General features: G+C 33.6%; 2 protein-coding genes across 2 annotated transcripts; one reads left to right on the plus strand and one right to left on the minus strand.

Annotated features, from left to right (window-relative positions):
* Positions 1-5,941: 5,941 nt before the first annotated feature.
* On the minus strand, positions 5,942-6,415 carry LOC143532584 (ethylene-responsive transcription factor 9-like). The gene has a single exon (XM_077027602.1). The coding sequence runs from the start codon at positions 6,413-6,415 to the stop codon at positions 5,942-5,944; it is 474 nt and encodes a 157-aa protein (XP_076883717.1).
* An 11,852-nt stretch (positions 6,416-18,267) lies between these two features.
* Positions 18,268-19,428, plus strand: LOC143532585 (uncharacterized). The gene has a single exon (XM_077027603.1). The coding sequence runs from the start codon at positions 18,268-18,270 to the stop codon at positions 19,426-19,428; it is 1,161 nt and encodes a 386-aa protein (XP_076883718.1).
* The last annotated feature ends 6,756 nt before the right edge of the window (positions 19,429-26,184 follow it).

The following is a 26,184-nucleotide window of genomic DNA, read 5'->3' on the forward strand; positions in this document are numbered from 1 at the left end:
ATCGATCTTATTGAAGTGGAGGCCTAAAGTCTTATCATGTTTATAACGACCCTTTACACAACGTTTCACCAAATTAAGAACCAGTCAAAAATTAACGTCACCACCTCTAGCTTCTAGTCCTTCGTCAACAGTTAGGACCAGCCACAAATATGAGAAACCTGCCATACAAGTTTCAAGCCATTGTTCCAAAGGTTTCAACTTTCAAATTCTACCACCTAGTAGCCTATTTGAAGACACCATTATGCTTCTCCACTCAGGCCAACTTAATTATACCAAGTCATGCAACACCCCGCAGATGTCAACATAGAACTCCAGAGACATATATGTGGTCCGTTTGAGCCGGACCACAAGAACTAATTTTCTATAACAGTATTAATAAATAATAATAAATAAATAAATAAATAAGGGGTGAGTAAAAATGTTTGTATTCACACAGGCGCACGCCTGGTTAGTGAGCGTGTTTGTAAGGTCAAATATAATAAAACCAATAATAGTTATCTTTTCAATATTTTATACTAGATTAAGGTATATATCAAAAATATAAAAATCAACTTTGCTTATATATTTGCCTATTAATTTAGTTTGGTAATCTTTTAATATATACTTTTTTTAGAGACTAGTTTTATAATAAAATATAATGTTTATATCAAGACAAGTTGAAAAACCCATCAAATGTGTAGTTTAACTTTGTTAATAGATGGTTGTCATTATTTGGTTGCATTCTAACCCAGACGAAAGAACATGAATAAGGCTTGTTTATATTTACTGTTTACCTTTTAACTGAATAAACAAATAAAAACAGAAAGATTTCTTTTATTCATATACATTTATTAAGAAAAGACACGTGTCAAAGTTTGTATATGTATGCTCATCAATGTCGTAAACGAATAAAAACAAGCACAAACACAAACACATATAAAAGAACATAACTATCACACATAGACGACATTAAAACTACACAGTAATATACAGATTAAATTATAACATTATATGATTTAAGTATATCTAGTATTTTTAAAGTAAAGAAGTATTCAGATTAAAGTCTAATTAAGTTCGTTTATATACATTAATTTAATAAAACAAAATGACATAAAGACAACTTTTAGTTCAGTTAATTACTAGAACAAACATAAACACGTTGGAATATGAGTTTACGAAAATTAAAGTAGACTACACTAGTCTACCTATATTCTAATAAAGTAAAATAAATGTGGACACTTGTCATGTTTTGGTTAATTCTTATAATTTTTTCCATTTAAAACTAATATACCCTAATATATGTAATAAATCAATAACTATTCACTTTCCTTTTACACTATATTTATATAATATCTATATATTTTTGTAAATAAAAATATTAACATATTATTTTACTATATATTTCAAAATACTTGGTGAATTCCAAAAATCAACAACAAATCATCTTTTTCAAATGAAAACTGTTTCAGGTTTTTTGTGTAAGTTAAATTTAATTTTATGGGTCAAAAGTTGGTAAATAGATTGTTTGGTACAAGTTAACTACATTTAGGTCAAAATTTGTTACGGGTCAAAAATGAAAATTTTGAGTATTTTTAAAAGTTTGAGCATGCAAATAGATTTATCGTCAAATTTGTTATGGGTTCAAAATGTTGACTTTAAAATGTCAAAAGTATGATAGTTAGAATTTTAAACATGATTCGAGTTTCAAGTTTATTTTTAAGGGCATTTTTTGAAATAATCAAAAGGTTCGGGATTTGGCAAGTTGACTATTTTTCCCTCAACTATTAAAATTTAAGAAAAGATTTCTAACACTTTCGACTTGCCATCCTCATGCCTATCAATGCTTCTAACTTTTATCAAATTTGAAATATTTATGTTAACATTAATTTTTCCTTCAATGGTGATCAGAACGTTGTATGAGAAGCATGTCATGCAAAACTATGCTAAAATGAAACAAAATATTCACAAAATCAAATGGGTTAACATGTTATTTTTTGTGTTGTCATTATGAAAAAGTCAAGAAGCCCTCTAAAACTTATCAAAATCTTTTTTATGGTGTAGCTCAGAAAAACATAGTTTTTGAAAAATATCCATTGCTACAATTTAATATCATACTTTCCTTTGATAGGTGGTAAATTAATAAATATATCAATAAAGGTAACGCCTCTTTTGTATTTAGGCTGAGTGCTTAGAACTACTACCGTATAAAAATTTTATTTTCGAAATTGGTTTACGAACAAAATTATTTCAATTATACATATATGACAACGAGAATGAATTTTTCAATAGAAAGAAGCATTCTCGGGTACGATTTTGCACGGGTATTTTTTTATTAAGTTCATTTAAAAAAATCATTTTGTGATATAAATAAAATCAATTTATGTACACATTGTATAGATACAAATACAGATGTAATACATTTTTTCATATACGTTATGTAATTATTTATTTTATTTATGATTTTATAATTTGAATTATCGCGTGTGTGAAATGGGCTCTAAACCTAGTAAATAATAAAGGTTAATGATAATAAGTTCACATATTTCCCCCCAAAACATATTTCTTTCCTCAAAAGGGAAAAAGACACATAAGATTAGTCACCTCCACTAATAAAGTCACCTCCACTATATACCATCACTGTCATCTTGAATGTTGGTGCAAACCCTTGCTCAGGAAATTAATGAAACACGATGTAGAATTTGCAATCGCTCGAAGCGGCCTCGAAGAACACTCGGAAAGCTGATTTCGTTGTCACTGCTTTATCGTCAAATTGATAAACAAGTTAATTTATACCAAGTCAAAGCAACCTCATTCATAACAAAATTAATAAATTAGACCCGAGGCACGGTTATTTATAAATTTAGACCAAACTTATGACCAAAATAGTAACAATGGCCGTAGAAGATAGGTAATATAAATGGGCAAGACTATTTATAAAATTTGACCAACTTATGATCAACATAAAAGATAAAAACAAACTTATTGTAAATTGGAAAGTAGGGTGACCACCTTTGATAAAAAAAAAAAAATCTCTCTTAATAAGTTAATCTCTTTGAAAAAGTAAATGGCCGCAAACAACCGGAATAACCAACACGGTAACATTTTTCAGTTTTGAAAATGCCACCACAGGATATAATAGAAAACACTCTGGTTATCGAGCCGGACAACAATTTGGTTGGCGAACCGTACAACGCTCAGGTTTTCAAACTGGACAACGCTCAGGTTCTAGAAGATGGTCTAGCGGATGATGAGCCGGATTACAATTGTAACGATATGGAGAATATTAATTGACCAATTGTAACACCTTAGACGAATCCCACATCAGCCATGGACATGTGTAACACCTTAGACGAATCCCACATCAGCCATGGACATGAGAGATCCTAATAAATAGTTTATTAGGAATGGTCTACCTCTTAAATGGTCACCGCGTTTTTGGCTTAGTTTACCGTGGAGGAGATGAAAACTCCATAGCTAATTAAGCGTACACAGATTCGGTATGGCAAAGTATTTCAAGGTGGAAAGCTATACAGACCCGGCACCACAGCCAAAGAACATGAGTGTCATCCCTTAACATCATGAAAAACGCTCGGACTTTAAATACACATGATCTGAAAGTGAATTCAATGATTCGGGTATCCGTTGGGAATGGAAATCAAATTAGGCTATGGCTCGATTTTTGGATTGGTGACGAACCTCATTGTGAAAGATTATCGAGAATTTTCACTTTAATAAGAAAGAAACAAGAAGTTGTTTCCAACTCGATTGTGAACATATGTGACATCTCAGTATCGAACTTATTACGACTAAGACTTCCAGATTCGTAGGATGAAAAGGTAGAGTGGCAGTATGTCAAAATCTTTTCAATATTAATGTAATGTTAACATGCACATGTGCTCTTGGGAGTGGAAATTGGATGAAGGTCAAGGGTTCTCGGTCAAGTCTATTCAATATGCGATGGATCATCACTCAAACAACACGATGGATAATCAATACGAATGGAATAATTGGGTGCCTATCAAGGTTAATGCAATCAACCGACGACGGGCTTATAAGGAGAGCATCCCTTCAAGATTGGCGGAGAATTGTTCACGCCCCTTCAAGTCTTTGCTCTTTATGCGAAACAGAAGATGAGACGGATGAACACCTCTTGGTATCATGTGAACTTGCAAATATGGTTTGGTCCGTAATTAGTGTAAGATTGAACAATTATTAGCGCCTTTTACATATAATATCATGGATGCTCACAAGTTTATCTAAAAGGGGAAAGAAGATTATCGGGCAACACTAATTAAGGGCAACACGCTGGTGCATTTAAAAAGCACATGCTAACAAGGTTTTCAATAATGAGGAGGTGACTATACAATCCATCATTGAAGGCTTAGGCACACAAGCAATGGGTTATTTATGATTTATAAGTAGAGAACATAACTCGACCATCACTTGATCCCAGTGACGTAAATTAAAGCCAATTTTCATACAATTATGTAAGTGCAATCTGTTTTTTTCCCTTAAACTATGCTTATATTATACATACAAATTTGTTATTATAAAAATGTTACTCTACATTTTATCAACTTAGAATTTTGTTAAACTGTATTAATTATTTGTATGACTAAGACTGTCCCTTGATTCCTGGAATCAGGACATACATGTCATGTGTACTCAACTATGTTAAATTATAATCGACCGTATATAAGAAACCATAAATTATAGGGTTTTTTTTACCATCACCACCACCATCATCGTTATCATCGTTACGTCGGTTTTATTTAATGAAAAAAATCTATTTGTTTTAAGGAATCTTGTTACTTGTTAGAATTGCTTTATGACGTAAGGCGTGATAGAATTTTATTTATAATTATGTAATGGACAAGTGACATGTTAGTGATTAAAATTAGTCTTTAAAAAAGAAATTAAAAGCATTTTTAAATTAATGTTTTAAACATGTTTATCATCCCATATTTGAGTTTTAATATTATATATTATTTTGATTTGTGGAAAATGCTGGGGTAGTGGGAACAAAACGCGGTTTGGTTGACATTAAGGTGGCATATATAACTTTATAACTATAATGAATAATCAACTAAAAATAACTAAATAAATAATAAATACAAGACTTATTCATTTGGATTTTTGCATAAATAGTTTCTGTCATGAATTTTATTAGATATAATAAATGATAAAAGCTCATTTAAGGTGTGTTTTCCAAACAAATGGTAATATGATATAAAGATACACATGGAGTTGATTGGCAAATCGTGTCTTATCATGTTTAACAGATTAGAGACGATGGGATTAATATAAATATTAAACGTGAAAACAACTCGTTTAATATTCGGGTTTTTTGGTGGTTATGAGCATGACGGTTATATGTTTTTATGTATAAAGAAGGAGAAATAATGAACTCTGACCAATTAGTATAAAATTATATAGTGCATTTTTTTTTTACTAAACACGTCTTATATATCGTGTCTAAATAGGTACCCAATTTCTCAGCTCTTGATGGAGGCCATGGCCGGCCCTGTGAGGGGCGGGGTGGGCAACAATATGATGATCTTCTATGGAGACTTGTAACTTTTGAAAAAATACGCACTCTTGGGTTAGTGAGCCTTGTGCGCCTGCACACATGCCTAAAGATGGCCCTGAATTTATGTCCATTTATTCGTTTGTTTTTGTTTATGTATTATTATTTGTTTGTGCATATTCATGAAATTAATGAGCGACACAATTTGGTTTTGTTGTGTTCGAAACCGTCCATTTGTCCAATAGTAGCTAACTGTGATCAGGGGCACATCTAGTATAGGTTAAGATAGCCGTGCTACCCTCAACTTTCTTGGCCCAATCCTTTTTTCATCATGTGACATGATCATTAGTTCGATGCTTGTAAGCTTAATTAGGATATATTAGTGTTTAACTATTAATCAATATAATATTACATGGAATCATAGGAATGAAGTTACTAAAACGTCGCAGGCAGGTTTAAATCAAACAGAAATGGTTTCTTCGACGTCTTTAATGTTGAATCCTCATCATTCACCACATGATCACCTACCAATTGGTTTTGATCATAACCTAAGTTTATAACCAAATCACCTTCTGCAGGAAAGTTATTATAACCATCTTTCTTCTCAACTACCCGCGGTGAAAATGCGGTAAGGCCGAAATTCATCTTGGCCTTTGCACCGCGTAATTTGAAGGCTGCCATGTCGTATGCTAACGCGGCCTCCTCTGCGGTGGCAAACGTGCCGAGCCAACGCCGAGTCTTCTTGCGCGGATCACAAATCTCTGCGGCGTAACGTCCCCACGGCCTCTTTCTGACGCCACGATAGTGAAACTCTTTTCGCGACGTAACTATCGGTGGTGTTGGTGTAGGTATTTGTGTCGGAGCGGTCTCGTCGGCGGAGAGGTGGTGGTGTAGAGTAGTGGTTGTCATCGGCGGTGAGTTGAGAGAAGATGAGTTGTTAAATTTTATGGTTTGATCGAGATGTTTATTTATACACTCACGGAGTCATGGGTGCATGCATCATTGAGGGAAACAGGGGCTAATTTTTGTATTAACACTTGAACTTTTGGAAGTTGATAAATCGACCACAAAGTATCAGTAAGTGTAGCTATTTGTGGTCAGTGACGGATTTAGAATTTTTTTTTATCTGGTTCGCTATTTTAAGATGCTCTAAATATATAAGAACGCGTATAAAAAAATTGGGTCGGGTTGACAATTCGGATTGGTTTAACGGTTCGGGTCAAGTAAATGCTCCACTACGGTTCGAAAAACACCTGGTTCGCTAAAAAAGTCGCTATTAAATGCTCCACTACGGTTCGAAAAACACCTGGTTCGCTTGACCCGGTACTCAATTAAATAAATCCGTCCCTGTTTGTGGTTCTTAATTTCTACAAGTGGACCACCTGATAACTTTCGTCAACAATGGTTGCTAAATTAATTTATACGTCACGTCAATTTTTTTAAATAAGAATCACAACACACTTATATTGTATGAAATGAAACTATTTTTCAATCGAAGTTTGTATCAAAACATGCATTTACGTTATATGTAAATATATATTTATATGTAACATTAGTATCAAATATAAAAATGAATTATCATGCAAAGCGTGGGAATCGAAGGAGGAGAAGCGCGTGATGCTAATTTGGTAATTACGCAAATCGCATTACTACGATACTAACATGTTAAACAATTTTATTACACTGTATGGTAATTTTATTACACTGTGTGCCATAGCGTAATTACGCTATTGATGTAATTAACAAATATGAGTGGAGTTTAGGATCTCGCATTAGCAGATCATGTTTTTAAATTTTCTTATCACCTAAATCTGGGTATAATAAAAACCATAGAGTAATTTAAATGTCATTATACATGAAGAGAGAGAGAGAGAGAGAGAGAGAGAGTGAAGCATGATCGATGACCAACCCTTTAAACCGTGTCGTAGAAGCAGAACGCAAGCCATAGTAAATAGTCGCACGCTATGAACAACGCGATACAAAATATTTTAAATATAATCAATGATTAACAAGTTTATCTTCAATTGGATACGAAATTTATCCTTTTGCTGTATAAGGATATATAAAGGGAGAAATAAATGACTGGGCCCAAAATTTAGGTTTAATTGATCGGTCATGGTATTGGTGTACTGCTCTTTAGCCCAAATCAACTTGGGTCATGGTCAGACATGGTGTACTGCTTCTTTAGCCCAAGTCAACTTGGGCCTGGTCTATTTTGTGAGCATAAAAAATACAAAAGAAATATTTCACAAAAACGGAAGATAGAGTACACCCAACATGGGGCTTAATATTTTTGGCACTATGGTTTTATGAATGCCATATTAGGTGAAGCAAAAGAAAAAAAAATGGTGTCTTGTGTAGTAGAACAAAAATGTAAAATACCGAAATTCCTTCGGTACAATATTCGTTTTATAAGTTAGATCAAGTTCGGTTTTGCTATTTTAAACTTTTAGGTGTGTCTAATTAAGGTGTAAATGTGTAAATTGAATTGATAACTGTAATTAGGTTTATATGATCAAGAGTTAGATACATACCCCATATTTACATAAAGTAACCTCCAACATTGCTAGTCTAGCACAATTAAACTCTATGTGTAGGAGCGGGTTTATGAAGATGTCTGATGTTTGATTTTCATTGGAAATGAATTGTACTCGTAGTTTGCTTTGTGTAACTTTTTCACAAACAAAGTGAAAATCAACTTCAACGTGCTATGCTCTTGCATGAAGGACTGGATTAGTAGCGAAGTAGGTTGCATCAAGATTATGACACCAAAAAGTTGGAGTAGAAGTTGTTCTGCCCCAAAGCTCTTTCAGCAATGCATCTAAACAGGTTAACTCGGTTGGATTGTTGATTAGAGCTTTGTATTTTTTATTCTATAGATGATAAAGAGATTGTCTTTTGTTTCGTGTGATTCAAAAGATAAGGTTGAAATCCATGTATATAGCGAATCCCTTGTGGATCGACGGTCATCCAACCAACCAACCTAATGATATGTCACAACATTTACTTATTTATTAAGTAGAGCCGTTTCTTCGAATATATAACTAAGGCTTGATAGACCAATACAACATCCTGAGAGACTATATATATTCCCAATCCCAATAAGAACATTTGAATGCACATACATTTTTTCAACAAGATTGATGGTGCAATTCAGGCTCATGATCTACACCGGCAGTACCACTACTTTTTGTTATATTCTGGAAGACATACATGTTCTGTTGATCAGTTCTTCACGTATGTAATAGAAAACATGAATGTTATAATAAACCCTTAAGTAAAACATACCTGTTACAGTAGGGAAAGTAGTAACCGCCCGGAGAAAGATGTAGACGACATGATTGTCAGCTTGACCGAGTTCCCCTTTAGGATGTATATTAGTGATGGGGATTAGGGTTCTTAAGAAACCGAATTATGGAGAGATAGGGGTCACGAATTTCTTGATGTGAGAGTTAGGTTTTTCTTATTATGATGTTAATTAATCTCTTCCATATATTTATATACACCCAAGGGGAAACCCTTAATTAGCAAGTAATGGTAATATGGTCCATCAACAATTATCTAGCTAATTATTAATAAGGTATGATTTAATTAATTTTTATCTATTATTATATAAATGATAATGATAGCCACACATAAATATATATATCTATATATTTATTCTTACATTCTCCCACTTGGCCGAATAATCATTTATTATGAGTATTAGATTAGTCTGCAGATTTTAACACTCATTTTAGCTTTAAACTCAAACTGGAGCAGAGAATACAGTCATTGAATTGAACATCAGCTCAAGACCCTCATTAATCATACTGCAATCCTTGTTTAAAACCTAAGTAGTTATGATCAAAATTTTATAAGTAAGCCCTTCAAATATTTGATTTGTATATTAATTTGTCTATATGTCATTACGCATGCAGAACATATTAAGAGACAAACAAAATCAAAACTGATGAGGAAAATTAATATTAGTCAATAATAATTGGTCATTCATATAACGATATACTGTTATACATGGTCATAAATAATCTCGTCTTTATTATAAGCGCTTTCATAAGACTTATGGGTAATAGACCTTCAGTTATAGGATCCTTAAGCATATCATGAATGTATTCTATATGAGAATTTAATTTCCTCAAATTCGTTCATAAACGAATAATTTATTTCATATCGAAATTTAATGCAGCACCTCTCGAACTGTCACTGTTTGAGAAAACATGGTAACTGACTTTATCACAATAAGTCTTCAATACATAATTTATATGGAGTTAATAAACTTATGAGTCCAATGATAAATTTTCAACAACATTTATTGACAATTGCGTTGAGATTTAATCAACATATTATGTCATTAAAATTTATATTGTTGTTATCAGTTTATTATGACTCCTCCATGAGATAGAAAATATATCCCAAAATTACATTTTCTTATTTTTTTTATGACGAAGTTTAGAGTAATTAACCGGTTTTAATTCTCACTTATTCTTTTAAATTGTAGTCCCTCGTTTCCTTTTAAATATATTTTAATACTCTTTTAGATGCTTCACATTAATCTAGACATATCTAGTGTATTGCAATTAAAGTAATATCTGAACGAGTATAGACTTGTACCTATATAAGGCTTCTACTTAATGAAGCATAAGGAAATAATCTCAGTAATCATATTATCCTCTAAAGGAGAGCGTTATTGTGTGTTACATGCACAAGGACCCTTTTAAGTTAATACTTATAGAACAAAAATAATGTCCCTTCGGGTCTATCTCAGTATATTATGATATCTATCACGTAAGAGATATCTCTTGAGATTTATCGTATCAAAGTATGTACAAACAATACTTAGACTTATGTAACATATGCTTGTCAAAAGAATGTCATCTATATAAGGACAAGTTTGTTTTTAGTTGCTCCCACTCATCTTGAGGTAGGTACATTGATCCACTTAGTTGTTGATGAAAACTATTGTATAAAGGTTTCATCACATTTCTAATGTTTGCATTAACCCATAAATGGAATATATTGACTTACAGGACTAAGTGTTATTTGACCTTCAGTTTAGAACTTCAAGTTGCTTTATGAACATGTAAATATGCAAGCCAATTGTTAGGAAAAGTTGTTTAAATGTTCATGTAATGTAGCTCTTAAATATTATAAGCTACTTGAACAACAATGATGATCCTCAAAGAAATCTTTTGTAATATGGGAAAGATTCTTTGATGATTTATTCCCTCTTGAATATAACCTTTAATAATCAATCGTGCTTCTTAGTGTCTTAACGTTTGTATTAGGATTTAGTTTAGTTATGAACACTCTTAGGTGCTTCAACCAAATCCCAAACGTTATTCTGACTTATAGAATTTAATTTATATATCTAATAAGAGTTTTATTCCATTCAGAAGATTGATTGATATTAATGGTTTAATTAGAAAATGTAGGATCAGTAAACTTTTCATCATCCATTTCAACTTTAGTTAAGGAGGTTATATAATCATCAAAGTTAGTAGGTTTTTAAAACCAAGATGACCTCCTGAGTTAATTATTGGGTTTTTTAGAAGTTTCAGTTTTTATGAATTAGCTCTTGTTTAGGTTGCTATCATTTTCAGGATTCTAAGTGTGTAAAAGTTGGTGCAGTATAGTGTACAAGAGGTGTAATCGGAGTTAAATTTGGAGTAAAATTTAATGACTCTTTTCCCCCCTCCTCTTGTACTTCTGATTAGTCATTTTAAGGACTTTTACTGCTCCCACTGACCTTAGAAACCTTTAGGAAATTAGCATGCTTAGGGTCAATATTTAAAGACCAATAGATTCTAATGGAGAAACTAGTCGTTGTAGTTTCTCTTGTTTTGAGGATTACTTTAGTTATGATAAGAAATCTGATTATGCCCATATTTAAGTATCAATGAAACTTTTGTAAGAGTATTGTTGAATTCTAAGGAGATAAGTTATGATAAAACAATTTTGTGTTAGAGCAATGTCTTGTACAAGAGGTGTAATTTAGCTAATACCAAATTTTCACCCCCCATCTCTTGCAAATCTTACAAGTTATGATTAAGACACTTAATGCTCCCACTGATCTTCGAATCTTTTTGAAAACTACATGAGAAGTTTCAATGATGTACGTGACGTAGGAACATTTCATTCATATACTAGACTTGGTTTGATTTCCTTAACGTCCATATGTCATAAGAAACTTAGGGACATATTTAGAAGGAAGCATGTTAAGTATATATGAATGGATCTCTTTAAGACCGTGGACCATAGAAGTCAGATTATATACAAGTAAATAGTCGTTAAATGACAACTTATGTCTGAATATTCCATTTGGAATAAGTTCTACGAATGTCAGTGAAATATAACTTTGGGTGGACCCATGTTTATTCCTTAAGCCTAGTATTATTGTTATGGCATTTAACACATGATTTTAAAATCACTTAGAATGAGATTATATGAAAAATCATCCTCATCAACCATGTCATGATTTCTCATGAAATTTTGGTTTCAATGGATGACTTTTATTGATCTCATTATCTTTTGTTAAAATTTTAATTTTCAGGATAACAAAAGTTGTGAAAGTATATAGTATCATCTAGTTCTAAAAAATTTCAATCCAAATATCGATAACAAATAATATGAGAGTTTAATGTAAGAGTGACTTTATGTTGGCTATGCAAACCTCACAACTGTCATAACGTAGCTTAAGTATTGATACTAAATTCTGATTAAACACCAGAATTTATAAGGTATTCTAAAGCATAACTAGAACAGTTTATTATGGTTTATGATAACTTGAACATTTAATTTTGTCACCGACACTCATGTTAGTTATTCGTTGATTTTTAGTAAGGAAACATATAAAGAACTAAAATCAACCTATCATGTGTTAATTGGAATGTAGAATTAGCAGACTTAAATATCATGAATATGTGACTACTGATTTTAGCTAACAGTTCTTTTAAATTATGGAAAATCTCATTGCTTATGCCTAGTAAAATGACATATATATGCAGTGAGGCTTCTCTTTAGAGAACTTAAAACTAGAAGTTATACTTGTATTTTGTCTATGAACCTTAGAATTGTCCTTTTTTAGGTTTTAGTGGTGGTGAGTTGAATAACATCTTATTTTCCAATACTAGATATTTCTTTTCTTGTACATATGTTGCTAATCAACACACTCATTTTCCTTTGGTACTTCTGAGTGTTATAGTTGATTCTTAAGGCATCAAATTGTACTATTGAAAAATTTAGTGTATAATGTACTGGAAAAATTATACTTATTTTCATGTGTAAGCCCTGAATTTTATGGGTCATGTCATGATATTGTACATTATGATGTATTCAATAATGCCATTTAACCTTATAGTTAGAATTTAGAAGAAATGCATGCATCTTAGGAGTTATTTTGATTATTTTCTAGATATTAGATTAGTTTTAGGGAAAACTAAATCTAGAATAACTCTATTTGATAGCATGAGTTTATTAATTATCATAAGAGACATTGTGTTTGACTCATCTCATTTATCATGCTCTAGGTTTCTTCTTTATTACTATTATTAGAAGGAGCAATTTGATGGTAATGTTTTGAGAAATAATAAAAATGAGAAGAGCTAAAAGTTAATAAACTCTTTATGAGGCAAAACATATTGAGTTTGAAATTAGAGTGGATGATTTGAATGAGAGTAATTTCTAGGAAGAAAATTATAGTGAGTAATGTAATGGGATATTCAAAGTAAGATAGATTAATTAAAATGATCATTAGATTAATAAAGGATCATTAATTGTGAGGATCATTATATTTTGTTGAAGATGTGATATGTCTATTATTAACATCAAACTAATAGACAACTTAAATTAAAAGTTCTACTTAAATAAAAAATAAATCACCTTTGGGCAGAATTAAATTTTATTTAAGTATATGTGCAAAACAATTGTAACACATCACCTTTGGGCAGAAGTGAAACAATCATTTTAATTATGCACGAGTTAGTTTTGCTTGAATTAAATGTAACTCATCACCTTTGGGCAGAAGCGATACATTTAACTTATGTTATGCTAAACTAACACGGCTTGTATTAAGACTTGAATGATATGCTAGATGTATGCATTACCTTTGGGCAGAAGTTTACATCAACAGTTTATTCAAGTTTAAGCCTTTCTATGCTTTGTAAAATCAATCAATATATATATATATATATATATATATATATATATATATATATATATATATATATATATATATATAAGTGTCTTACAAAACATTAATTAACTAATAGCAAATCGTGTTTTCGGTTTTATGAGATCTCGAAAATTGTGAGTTCTCGGTTAACACTTGAGTTTTCGGTTTTAGGAGATCTCGAAAATTATGAGTTCTCGGTTATCCCTTGAGTTTTCGGTTTTATGAGATCTTGGTTTTTTTTAATGAGATCTCGGTTTTATTAATTAGATCTCGGTTTTAACCAAGATTTTGGTTTTAATGAGATCTCGGTTTTAACCAAGATTTCGGTTATAATGAGATCTTCGGTTTTAACCAAGATTTCGTTGAACACTCAAATCCAAATTATTTAGGGTAATAATATTTTGGTTCAAATTCTTTAGGGATTAATTTTATCTCCAAGATTTGTATTAATTTTGAAATTTATAGATTCCATAATTATTCAAAATTTAAAATCATTGAAGATATGTTTATTCAATTATTTTAGGAAAAACACAATCATAATCTGAATCTTAACCAAAATATGTAATATTTTTCGAAAAACTCATGATGAACACGAAGAACACCACCGAAAAACCATAAAGTTTTTAATAGGTTTTTAATGTGAAATTGGTTATAACATTGTTTTTAAATAGTTTATATATAACCAGATTTCAATAAGTTCATAAGAATTTAATGATAATAAAAAACAGAATTCGGGTTTATCAGATTTTAGTTCATGTCTTCCGGTTTAGATCCAGATTTAGGGAAAACATAAAGAACTAATTAATCAACATCGCTCTGATACCACATGTTGATCAGTTCTTCACGTATGTAATAGAAAACATGAATGTTATGATAAACTCTTAAGTAAAACATACCTGTTACAGTAGGGAAAGTAGTAACCGCCCGGAGAAAGATGTAGACGACATGATTGTCAGCTTGACCGAGTTCCCCTTTAGGATGTATATTAGTGATGGGGATTAGGGTTCTTAAGAAACCGAATTATGGGGAGATAGGGGTCACGAATTTCTTGATGTGAGAGTTAGGTTTTTCCTATTATGATGTTAATTAATCTCTTCCATATATTTATATACACCCAAGGGGAAACCCTTAATTAGCAAGTAATGATAATATGGTCCATTAACAATTATCTAGCTAATTATTAATAAAGTATGATTTAATTAATTTTGATCTATTATTATATAAATGATAATGATAGCCACACATAAATATATATATTCATATATTTATTCTTACATGTTCTAGTAAGATATGTTAAATACTTTTAATGGAACCGTGTCAAACAACTGAACAAGAAACTTTTTTTTTGTTTTTTTCCCATTTTCTTCGTATTTTGTATTGTAATCAACATTCCTTTCAAATAGTGTTTGTTTTTTCTATTTCATATTGTATTTATTTTTAAGATAGGAACGATTTCCCAACATAAATAACATAATTCAACTCTTATAGTCTTTTATATATGCTGGCTAATGTTCGTGTTTGCCTACGCTATTGGCTTATCTAAGGACCACTAATTATGCTAGTGAAGCAATAACATCAACGCTACTATATATATTTAGTTTCCTTTTAGGTTATTGTAGAAAATACTAAAATAGGAGTAATTTTTTTGTGCTTAATATATGCAAATGAACTATAATCATGAACTTAAATCTTTTTTCATCTGCATGAACACAATACATTGTTTCCAGTTATAAGGCATGAAGGCTTGTTTTAAGTCTTGTTCTAATCCGCATGTTAGAATGGCAAGGGCTTGTTGGACGAGATATTTAGTGAATCAATCATTTGGTTCGTTGATGACTTGGTTATTCCTTCTGCTCTCTGATTGAAAGGAATACCCTTCGATTTTTAAAATCAATGACCAAATGAGCCTTTTTAGTTTTTACTAGTCAAGTTAAAGCTTTTAGTTCGTCTCCAACCACGAATTTAAGCACATACCATAATGTAGAAAATGATATAGCATGACTTTACTTTATCGAAGATTGTATACCTGAGGACGCTCGCCACATCGTCTTTATGAATTTAACTTTGATGTTCATGCTATTGAAACACCTTATAAGAATCAAATTAAAGAAACAAAAATGTCAAATTATACAAAACATAATAAAGTACAAACCTCTCAACCAAGTACGTAGAGATGGTGCTTGCATCTAATCACATAAAAGTTGAGGGGGATGAAGCCTGGTCCGAAATCACTTACAATCGTAATGATTTTATGAAAGATCTTGGGCCAGCCAACACTCCCCGCAACATATGATGATCTCAAAACTCTTAAGAAACCAAATGAATACAATTTAGAAGTTGATAGTTCTGGAAAAGAACTTAAATATGAAAGAAAAGATTCATGGCCATTAGGGAATCCTCAAAACACATCCCATTGATGATATATAAAGAAATAAAACATCCATGTGGTCAACTCTCAAGTAGATGCTTAGATTGAAATAGAAAAAGGAAAGAAAGGACAATTAATAGATTCCAAAAACTACTCATATCTTGATAAACACCTCATGTGAACCATTCATTTCAATCCCAAAAAAATTCTAAGTACCCATGAATATGAGAAGTCATTATTAGCATTTGATGCTACACTCACATGACTTTGTATAGTCAATGACAAATTTGATTAGTATTTTGGCCTTCACAATTTATCTGTTTACTAAGATGGTAAAAGTTGAAATCGTTTATTACTATACTAAAAGATATGTAAGAAATGATATAAATATCTAACACGCGTGTGTGTGTATAATTATATATACATTTATAGAAGAGTCGTATTCCAAGACTATATGCCATACCATGCTTAATTCTCAAGCTATGAGCACAAAAGTATCTCAAATCGCCTTTATTGTTCAATTGGACCAATCTATTTAATGTTGAAAAGTGTCCTGCTTTTCCCATTATTCTTTTATTTGGGGTATACTTTTCATAGATTATTTTAGACATATATAAATATATTAAGAAAAATCCAAAAATCAATAAGAAATTCAACTTTGGTAAAGAAAAGGTCTATTAACACAGTCTAAACTTTATATCAATTGAACACTAGTCAACTACAAAGTAAAACGTTAAGGGTTATCAAGTTTGGTTGGTGACAGGCTAAGACATTATGATATGGTAGTAGTGAAACTTTGTTATTGTTATGGGACACAGGGAATAAAGGTAAATAGCCTAATGAGAAATTAAGAATAATGCAAAATCTAGATTCCTAAAAGGCTTCAAGAGTATCGCATAAGCTTTCGTTAAGTTAATATGTCGAACTAAGTTAGCCTAAACATGTCCATTTTATAGGAACATGAAGTTGATCGTGCAAAAAAGAGTCCAGATCAAAATGAGCTCTCTTGAATGGATAATTTTGGAATATGTATGTATGTATGTATGTATGATGGGGTGAGTTGTTGTACAATAATGGTTTATCATACATTAAGAACGTGTCATTTCAAAGATGGAAACCGACTGATTTTGAGTAGAATCATAGCCTCAACACCCAGGATTGATAACATTCAGATTTTACCAACACTCAAGTTTTACCAACCGACGCCACCCCATTGGGTCCACCTCAATTTAATTTTTTTGTCGCTTTGTTTTAATTATGATACCATAACAAATGTAACCGTCACTAGCCAAATTTACGTCAACTCGTCGTAGTAGGGTTGAATTTGTGTAGACTCGCCTCCTCATTGGCCGGCAACAACATGCTCGGTTTTTACTGACTGACGCCCATTGGTCCACCTCAATTTTTTATATTTTATTTTTTAGTTATGGTACTGTAATGAATGCAACCAACTCCGACCGAAAATTCACATCTTGTTACTGCCTCAACGACCAAAAACAATGCTTGGGTTTTACCACCATTGAGTTTTCCTGACCAAATAAACATCATTTGAATTTTTTTATTTTTTATAAGTTAATCATTTTATATTTTTATTTGACGAATTTATTTTTTTGGGTTTTAACGCTCGGGATTTACCAACGTTGTTTATTCTGCAACGAACGAGCCAAATTCATAGTGACACGTCGCTACTGATATATTTAATCCCGATTCGTTAAAGATAAAACCGAGGGTGGCTAGGTCGATCTCAATGGGAGGATAAGGAGGAAATCAAATTCAAATATATTAAGTTTTATTTATGTTTATCTTTTATTAGTTTCCTAGTTGTAGTCAAATTGTTTTACTAGTTTCCTATTTCTAGTCAAGTTATGATTGTTAGCCTATAAATACTTTTGAAGTTTTTATTAATAATAAGAAGTTGAGGTTTTAAGTTTTTGAAAGTTAAGAAAACCTCCGGTGCCTTCCTTCCGTATTCAATTATACCATCACAATTCACACATTTATATTATAATGCCCCACTTACAAGTTCACGTTGACCAAAAGCAATTTCACCCAGCGGCTACGTCAAAATTCCGGTTCCGTATTCAAGTTTCACAATCCAGTTTCTCACCAATTATTCTCCGACAATTGGTATCAAGAGCGTAGGCGATCTACGATCTTTGGGAAGTTCAAGAACGGTGTGAGGCGACTAACCACATCAAGTCGGAAACTCGAAGATCGGGTATCATGGCGGATGAAAGACCGGTTGTGCAAGCAAGGGAACCAAGTTCAACTTTGTTGCAGTGTCCGAAGTTAACAAAAACAAACTACAACACGTGGGTTGTAATTATGGAATCAATCCTTAATGCTCAAGGATTATGGGAGGTGGTGAACGGAGAAGCCATAGATGACAGAAAGAACAAGATGGCTAGGGCTATTATTTTACAAGCCTTACCGGAAAACGTGTTGATGCAAGTTGCAAGAACCTGTGATGCTCAGGAGATTTGGGAATCACTACGGGTAAGATTCCTTGGGGCTGATCGTGTGCAACAAGCTCGCTTACAATCATTAAAGCGAGATTTTAATCAATTGAAGATGGGTGAAAAAGAATCCGTTGAAGACTTTGCCGGGAAGATAACAGAATATGCCTCGCAATTTGATAGCTTGGGTAGTCCGATGGAAGATCTTGAACTCGTAAAAAAAGTGCTCGATAGCGTTCCAGACCGTTTTATTGCTATTGTAGCAACTATCGAACAGTGGGCCGATCTTAACACTATGGTGTTTGAAGATTGTATAGCAAGGTTAAAGGCTTTTGAAGAGAGAATCAAAGGCAAGGAAGCAATGGTCGAGATGGGAAAACTATTGTATGCCAAAAACAATAATCAAGGTAAAAAGGACACTGATCATGACCGGAAAAATTATGCTCGGGGTCATGGCTCCTCGGGTTATGACCAACGGGGCCGTGGAAGAGGCCGTGGAAGAGGTTCGAGTAGAGGACGGGGTCGGTTCAATCAGAACTATGATAACCGAAGAGACGGTAACCAACCGAACACGAACAACCAAGGCAGAGACGGCAATCAAGGTAATAATCATAATAATCAAAATCAAGGTAGAGATAAAAGCGGTGTTCAGTGTTATAATTGTAATGTTTTGGGCCACTTTGCGTGGGAATGTCCGAGACCACCGACTCAAGAAGCGAATCTGAACCAAACCGAGGCCAAGCCGCCGATTCTTATGATGGCCTCAGTTGAAGTTGATAAAGAACAAGTTATGTTGAACGAGGAGAAGGTTCATCCAATCCGTTATGCAAACAACTCGGTAAGCGATTCAATTTGGTATTTAGATAATGGGGCGTCTAATCACATGACCGGGTGTGAAGCCCACTTTCCCAAATTGATTATCGAGTGAGCGGTTTGGTGAAATTTGGAGACGGGTCCAAAGTGAATATTAAAGGGAAAGGTTCCATTATTTTCGATTGCAAGAATGGTGAGCAGCGGGTTATGAATGACGTCTATTACATACCCGACTTATGTAGCAACATATTGAGCATTGGTCAGTTAACCGAATAAGGGTGTAAGGTTTGGATAGCAAACGACCACTTGTGGCTATACGAGGAAGGAGATCGCTTGCTAATGAGAGTCCCGAGAAGTCCAAACCGTCTTTATAAGATCGAGCTCAGAATTGGAGCCCCGGTATGTCTTTTAGCTTCCATTAAAGAACAAGGATGGCTATGGCACGCTAGACTTGGGCATGTTAATTTTGATACATTAACTAATATGAAGTCTAAAAATATGGTGCATGGAGATATTCAAACTTTGCATGGTGAGCATGTTTGCAATGCATGTATGCTAGTCAAACATAGTAGAAACCCGTTTCCTAAAACCACCAAGTTTCGTGCCATGAGACCATTCGGGTTGGTTCACACCGATTTATGTGGACCAATCTCACCTCCTACTTTGGGAGGAAACCGGTATTTTATGCTTCTTGTAGATGATCATATGAGGTACATGTGAGTTTATACTAGTAAAAATAAGAATGATGCTTTGGGTATTTTCAAAAAGTTTAAACAGGAAGTAGAGTTAGAGCGTTCGCTAAAGGTTAAAGCTCTAAGAAGCGATCGAGGTGGCGAGTTTCTCAACAAACTTTTCACCGAATATTGTAATCAAGGAGTAAAAAGAATGTTTACGGCTCCTTACTCTCCTCAACAAAACGGTGTAATCGAAAGGCGAAATCGAACAGTCGAAAGCTATGGACCTTCCACAAAACTTATGGGGAGAAACGGTGAGACACTCGGTTTACGTGTTGAATCGGGTACCTACTAAAGCATTGAAGACAGTAACCCCCTATGAAGCCTTGAAGGGCCGAAAGCCCAACATAGCACACTTACGAGTGTTTGGGTGCTTAACATACATGAAGATACCCACCGCCAACCTTCAAAAATTAGATGATCGAAGCATGGAGGTTGTACATCTCAGAACTGAACTGGGATCAAAAGCTTACAGATTGTACGACCCGGCTCAAAACCGTATTTATGTGAGCCAGGATGTCCATTTCGAAGAAAGTCAAAAGTTTGACTGGTCCCTACATACCGACTCGTGTTAAGTCGGAACCGGACCTGAGTGGGTTGAAATTATAATCGAACCGGTCCAACAAGAAGTTCAACAAGAAATTCCTGTTGAAAATGAAGACCCAACAGACCTTAACAGGCCTGAATTTGAAGACCAACCAGAAGGAAATCCCGAACCTGAGCTGCGAAGAACTGGTCGTCAATCGGTCCCTCCTAAAAGGTTTGAAGATTATGTAATGTTTTGTGAAGGAGAATGTCTTCTCCTAGATGAAGAGCCAGCTACCTTTGAAGAGGCAAAGAATCCAAAAAATGGCGAGAAGCAATGAGATCCGAATTAGTCTCAATCGAACAAAACAATACGTGGGACTTATGTAACCTACCACTGGGTCACAAGGCGATTGGTGTGAAGTGGGTGTTTGAAACCAAACGTGATGCAGACGGGTCAATAACAAATTACAAAACAAGATTAGTCGCGAAAGGGTATGTGCAAGAGCACGGGGTAGACTTTGATGAGGTTTTTGCCCCGGTGGCGAGAATGGAAACCATACGTTTGATTTTAGCAATTGCAGCAAATTATGGTTGGTTCGTTTACCATTTGGACGTTAAATCGGCGTTCTTAAACGGCGAGCTGAAGGAAGAAGTGTACGTGAAGCAGCCTAATGGTTTTGAAGTTCCCGGGAAACACGGTATGGTTTATAAGTTACGAAAGGCTTTATATGGTCTTCGCCAAGCCCCACGAGCTTGGAACGAAAAACTCGATAAAACGTTGAAAGGTTTGGATTTTATTCGATGTCCGAGAGAACCAGCGGTGTATAAGCGGAATACAAGAACCGACATTCTCAATGTTGGTGTATATGTTGATGATCTTATCGTGACTGGTTCGAGTCACGCCGAGATTGAGAAATTTAAAAGTCAAATGAAGAATGAGTTCGATATGCAAGATGTCGGAATGCTTTCTTACTATTTGGGCATCGAAGTAACACAAAAGAAGCATGAGATAAAGTTGAAACAAGAAGCTTATGCTAATAAAATTTTAATGAGTGCAGGTTTAAGCGAGTGCAACCCGACTCGATTTCCTATGGAACATCGGTTGCAAGTAACGAAAGATGAAGAAGGAGAACCCGTTGATGCAACCGAATATCGTAGAATAATCGGTAGCTTAAGGTATTTAACACACATAAGGCCTGATTTGAGTTACTCAGTTGTAGTTGCTAGTAGGTTCATGCAAGAACCGAAACAATCCCATATGCAGATTTCTAAAGTATATATTACGATATGTACAAGGCACGAGTGGATATGGTTTAACGTATGGATGCGGCAGTAGAGAGTTGATTGGTTTTTGTGACAGTAGTTATGGTATGGATCAAACGGATGGACGAGGTACCACCGGAATGGCGTTTTATTATGGTGGCACATTGATCTCATGGCTCTTACAAAAACAACAAACTGTAGCCTTGTCGTCGTGTGAACTGAGTACATGGCAGCAGCAACCGCGGCTTGTTAAGCTATATGGTTAAGGGGATTGTTGAGCGAGTTAACCGGGCATGAAGAAAAGGTGGTGACGTTGCATGTGGATAATAGATCTGCTATTGATTTGATGAAGAATCCCGTGTTTCATGGAAGAAGTAAGCATATCAATATTAGATTTCACTTCATTTGTGAATGTATTGAACGTGGTGAAGTCCAAGTTGAGCATATTAGTGGAGAGAAACAAAAGGCGGATATTCTAACAAAAGCTCTACCGAATTTAAAGTTTGAAGAGATGAGAAAATTGCTCGGGATTGAAGATCTGAAAGGAACGAATCAAGATTAAGGGGGTGAATGATATATTTAATCCTGATTTGTTAAAGATAAAACCGAGGGTAGCTAGGTCGATCTCAATGGGCGATAAGGAGGAGATCAAATTCAAATATATTAAGTTTTATTTATATTTATCTTTTATTAGTTTCCTAGTTGTAGTCAATTGTTTTACTAGTTTCCTATTTCTAGTCAAGTTAGCCTATAAATATTTTTGAAGTTTTTATTAATAAGAAGTTGAGGTTTTAAGTTTTTGAAAGTTAAGAAAACCTCCGGTGCCTTCCTTCCATATTCAATTATACCATCACAATTCACACATTTATATTATAATACCCCACTTACAAGTTCACGTTGACCAAAAGCAATTTCACCCAGCGGCTACGTCAAAATTCCGGTTCCGTATTCAAGTTTCACAATCCAGTTTCTCACCAATTATTCTCCAACAGCTACAACGTCCGAGTTTTACTGACTGAGTTTGTCACGTAACGCGCGGGTGAATAACTAGTTTTATACAAACTACACCTTTCGGGAAAAAAAAAGTATAAAATCATCTAATTATCTTAAATGAGTTTATGATAAATAGCTGTATTATTGTATTAATCATTTGGAAAAACAAGCATCCAAAACAGTGAAACACATGTAGCCGTCATTTCTAACTTTGATGGCAAGAGGCCACGAACCATTTATTTGGTACCAAACTACACTCAACAACTCTGGTTGTGATTTAATACAACAATTAAGAGCACTAAAGCATATTACAGATTTTCATTACATTTCTTTCTACTATTACCGGCATTCAAAAATGCTCTCTAGATTGATACCATTCAAGTGTTAGATATATATTGAATATTGATCCATAAAAGCTCGTAAGGCATATTTCTTATCGGTGTCATCATTCGTATGTGTGTCACTTAAAATCCTACATGTCGCTCTGAGGTCGCTCCCCACCCCCTCTAAAGCCACCAGATTGCTTGATTTCAAAATGGAGAATGCTTAAATTTCGTGGATATCCATGGGTTTGAATCGGGTCAGTAAAACAAAACGGGTTTTGTTTTTTCTCTCTTCATGTTATTCTCTTCATGTTCATCTGGCGATGCCTCTCCTTCACTCCTCTCTATATTCATCATCAAGATTTCCATCGTCTCCACAAAGGTATCAAAAAATCAAGTTTAATCGGCAGAACGGGCGTTTAAGTCGTCGCCTCCCTGATGCATCAATTCCTACGTTGGTTGTGAAATCCGCCAGAACTTCTTCTCCTAAGGTAATCCCCTCTCTATTATCATAATCTCGTCATATACGTCTATTGATTTTTAAATTAGGCATGCGAATCTGTCAATTGTTTGAAAAACATCATTAATTATGCTCAATAGTGATTATTAAGTTGATGATGTTAATATGGATAGTTATACTCTAGCAATGCCGTACGACGGCCACATCTGAACTGATAGTGAGCAGAACACTTAATTATTTTGCAATTTTGAGCGAGTGGTTACATACGACACAAAAAGACAACATGCAGCTTCTTAGGTTTGTTTTTTGGGCTGTGACTTTCGATTTAGGTATTGGTTTCTTCGTCTTTCTAATTTCGTATTTTTTGATGCTTGAAATTGTGCCTCGATTGCTTGTGTTGTCTTTAGTTTCTTGATTTACACAGCCCTAAATTAAACTTGTGAAACTGTAAATCTCAATTTCAGCCAATTTATCTCATCAAGAAATTGGGAAGTACATCAAGATTCTTGGGGAAGCTTTACGTTAACAAATATGCACAGGTACTATTTCAATATATGGCTTTAGATCTGTTTTATTTTTGTGGTTTCATTTACAAATTCCTTTTTTCATGAGCTTGCAACTTATATTGGTGAAGTTGTGATCAACAAGTGTTTCTGTACGCATAAGAATCCGAGCAGCATATCTGCTGCTGCTATAAATTTAGCCTCACAACTTGAAGATAAATGCAAAACTCAACCAGAAATATGTAAGGTCATTAGACGTACAGAATACACCATTTTTTAAAACAACTTTATCAAAGTCATTTTGATCGAAATCAAAATGACCATTTAACAAACATAAAATTGTATGTTCTTTAAATCCGAGACCGCCAATTTCTTTGTTGCCTCGTCTATATCTTTGGTGCGACAATTGCAGCATCTTTTAGAATTATTTGGGGGAATCTTTCACTCCTTTCAAAATTATTTGATTTCATATTTCTTTTAGTTTGAATCCACTTTTAAAATGTTTAGAATCTTCTATATGTTTATGTGTACGATATATGTGGACTGAACTTTCAGTTGAAACCTAAAAATCACATATAGATAGGTTAACTTTGTTGGGCTTTTGGCTTCCTTTTTGTTTTTTTATCAATAGTTGTTACGCTTTGCTTTGTTAGGTTGACTTCAAAAAAAGTCAACATGCTTGAAAAAAACAAGGCATCGCAGGTTGACGGGTCAAACCTAACCTGAATACAACACGGACCCGAAAATTACGTCAATCACGTTTACACTTGCACAACAAATAATTTAATTTTAAATTCATAAATTACATATTATTTAATTATTATTTTTTAGAAGGAATTATGCTTAAAGTATTTTGTTTTTGTTAATTGATTCATTTTTCATTAACAGTTTGTAGTGGAATTCACTTTTCGTGATAATTGTGAGTGCATTTGCACCTTCTGGCAATCTGGTTTCGCGCTTAGACAATCTCAAGGTTTTTTTTTTTAAACTTATTAACTGTATTGTTGTTAGTGATTGCTATAGATTTTGTTCTTATGTGCATTAACATTATACATGTCGTGCCTGTGCATTAGTGTATATAGGTGCACTATTTTACTTTTTGGCTTACTGGTTTACTCTAGAGTATATTTATAATAGCTTTATAAGATTTCATTGTGGCACTTTTGACCCTCAACTGGTCAAATGAGTACAATTTTTTAAGGAAGTCAAAATTGAAGCTTTGTTCATTGATGGGAAATTTTGTAATATTAAATAACGTTTTGAATTCTTTTTAAAGTTACTATATGTCGTGAAGGTCAATTTGTTAATACAAATGATTTGGCTTGTCATAGCCATAGCAAAGAAAACAGCTTAATTGCGCACTTAGTAACACCTGTAAATGTTGTCAATTTAGAAACTACGTAAATATTTTTTAGTTTCTTTTCAGTATTGATGAATAAATTAATGTTTGATCTGCGTTGTATCTAACCAAGCAGTGCGATGCTAACACCAAGAAGCGTTAGAAGTTACAACCTAAATAGTATAATAGGTAATTAAAACCTTTATCCTAAATGTTGCAATATTGTTGAGTCCGCTAGCGGGCCGAAACTGATTGGGTCCGCTATCTGGAGAAAATTGGTTGGGTCGGATAACGTAACAAAACTGGTTGGCTCTGTTTACGGGCCAAATGTGGCTGGGTTGGATAACAGATGGGTCGGCTAATGGGTGAGGAGATGTTGGATTGACTAACGGATCAAAACCAGTTGGCACGATTGGCTAATGATTAGTAATGAATTTATATTCAAACAACATGATTAACTACTTAATTAATTCAATCTTTTTATCAAAATGGTGAAAATATAAACAAAGAATAGTAGTAACTTTAGAGCCGTTATGCCAGTATAAACTTAAATAGTGCACGAGTCTTTGTTTTCTAATCATGTTACAAGGGGTAGCTTTGATATCAGATGATTCCTACATACGTTTCATTCTAAAACCAGATGATTACACACAAACCAGTACTATTGAATTTTCCTTGGTTCCTCTATATAATTGAGTACTTTTGTTTATGTATTGGAAATATGGCTA

This window comes from Bidens hawaiensis, unplaced genomic scaffold (assembly GCF_021521415.1).
Source record: "Bidens hawaiensis isolate Kalapana, Puna unplaced genomic scaffold, B.hawaiensis_p1.1 tig00009479_1, whole genome shotgun sequence".
Taxonomy (NCBI): domain Eukaryota; kingdom Viridiplantae; phylum Streptophyta; class Magnoliopsida; order Asterales; family Asteraceae; genus Bidens; species Bidens hawaiensis.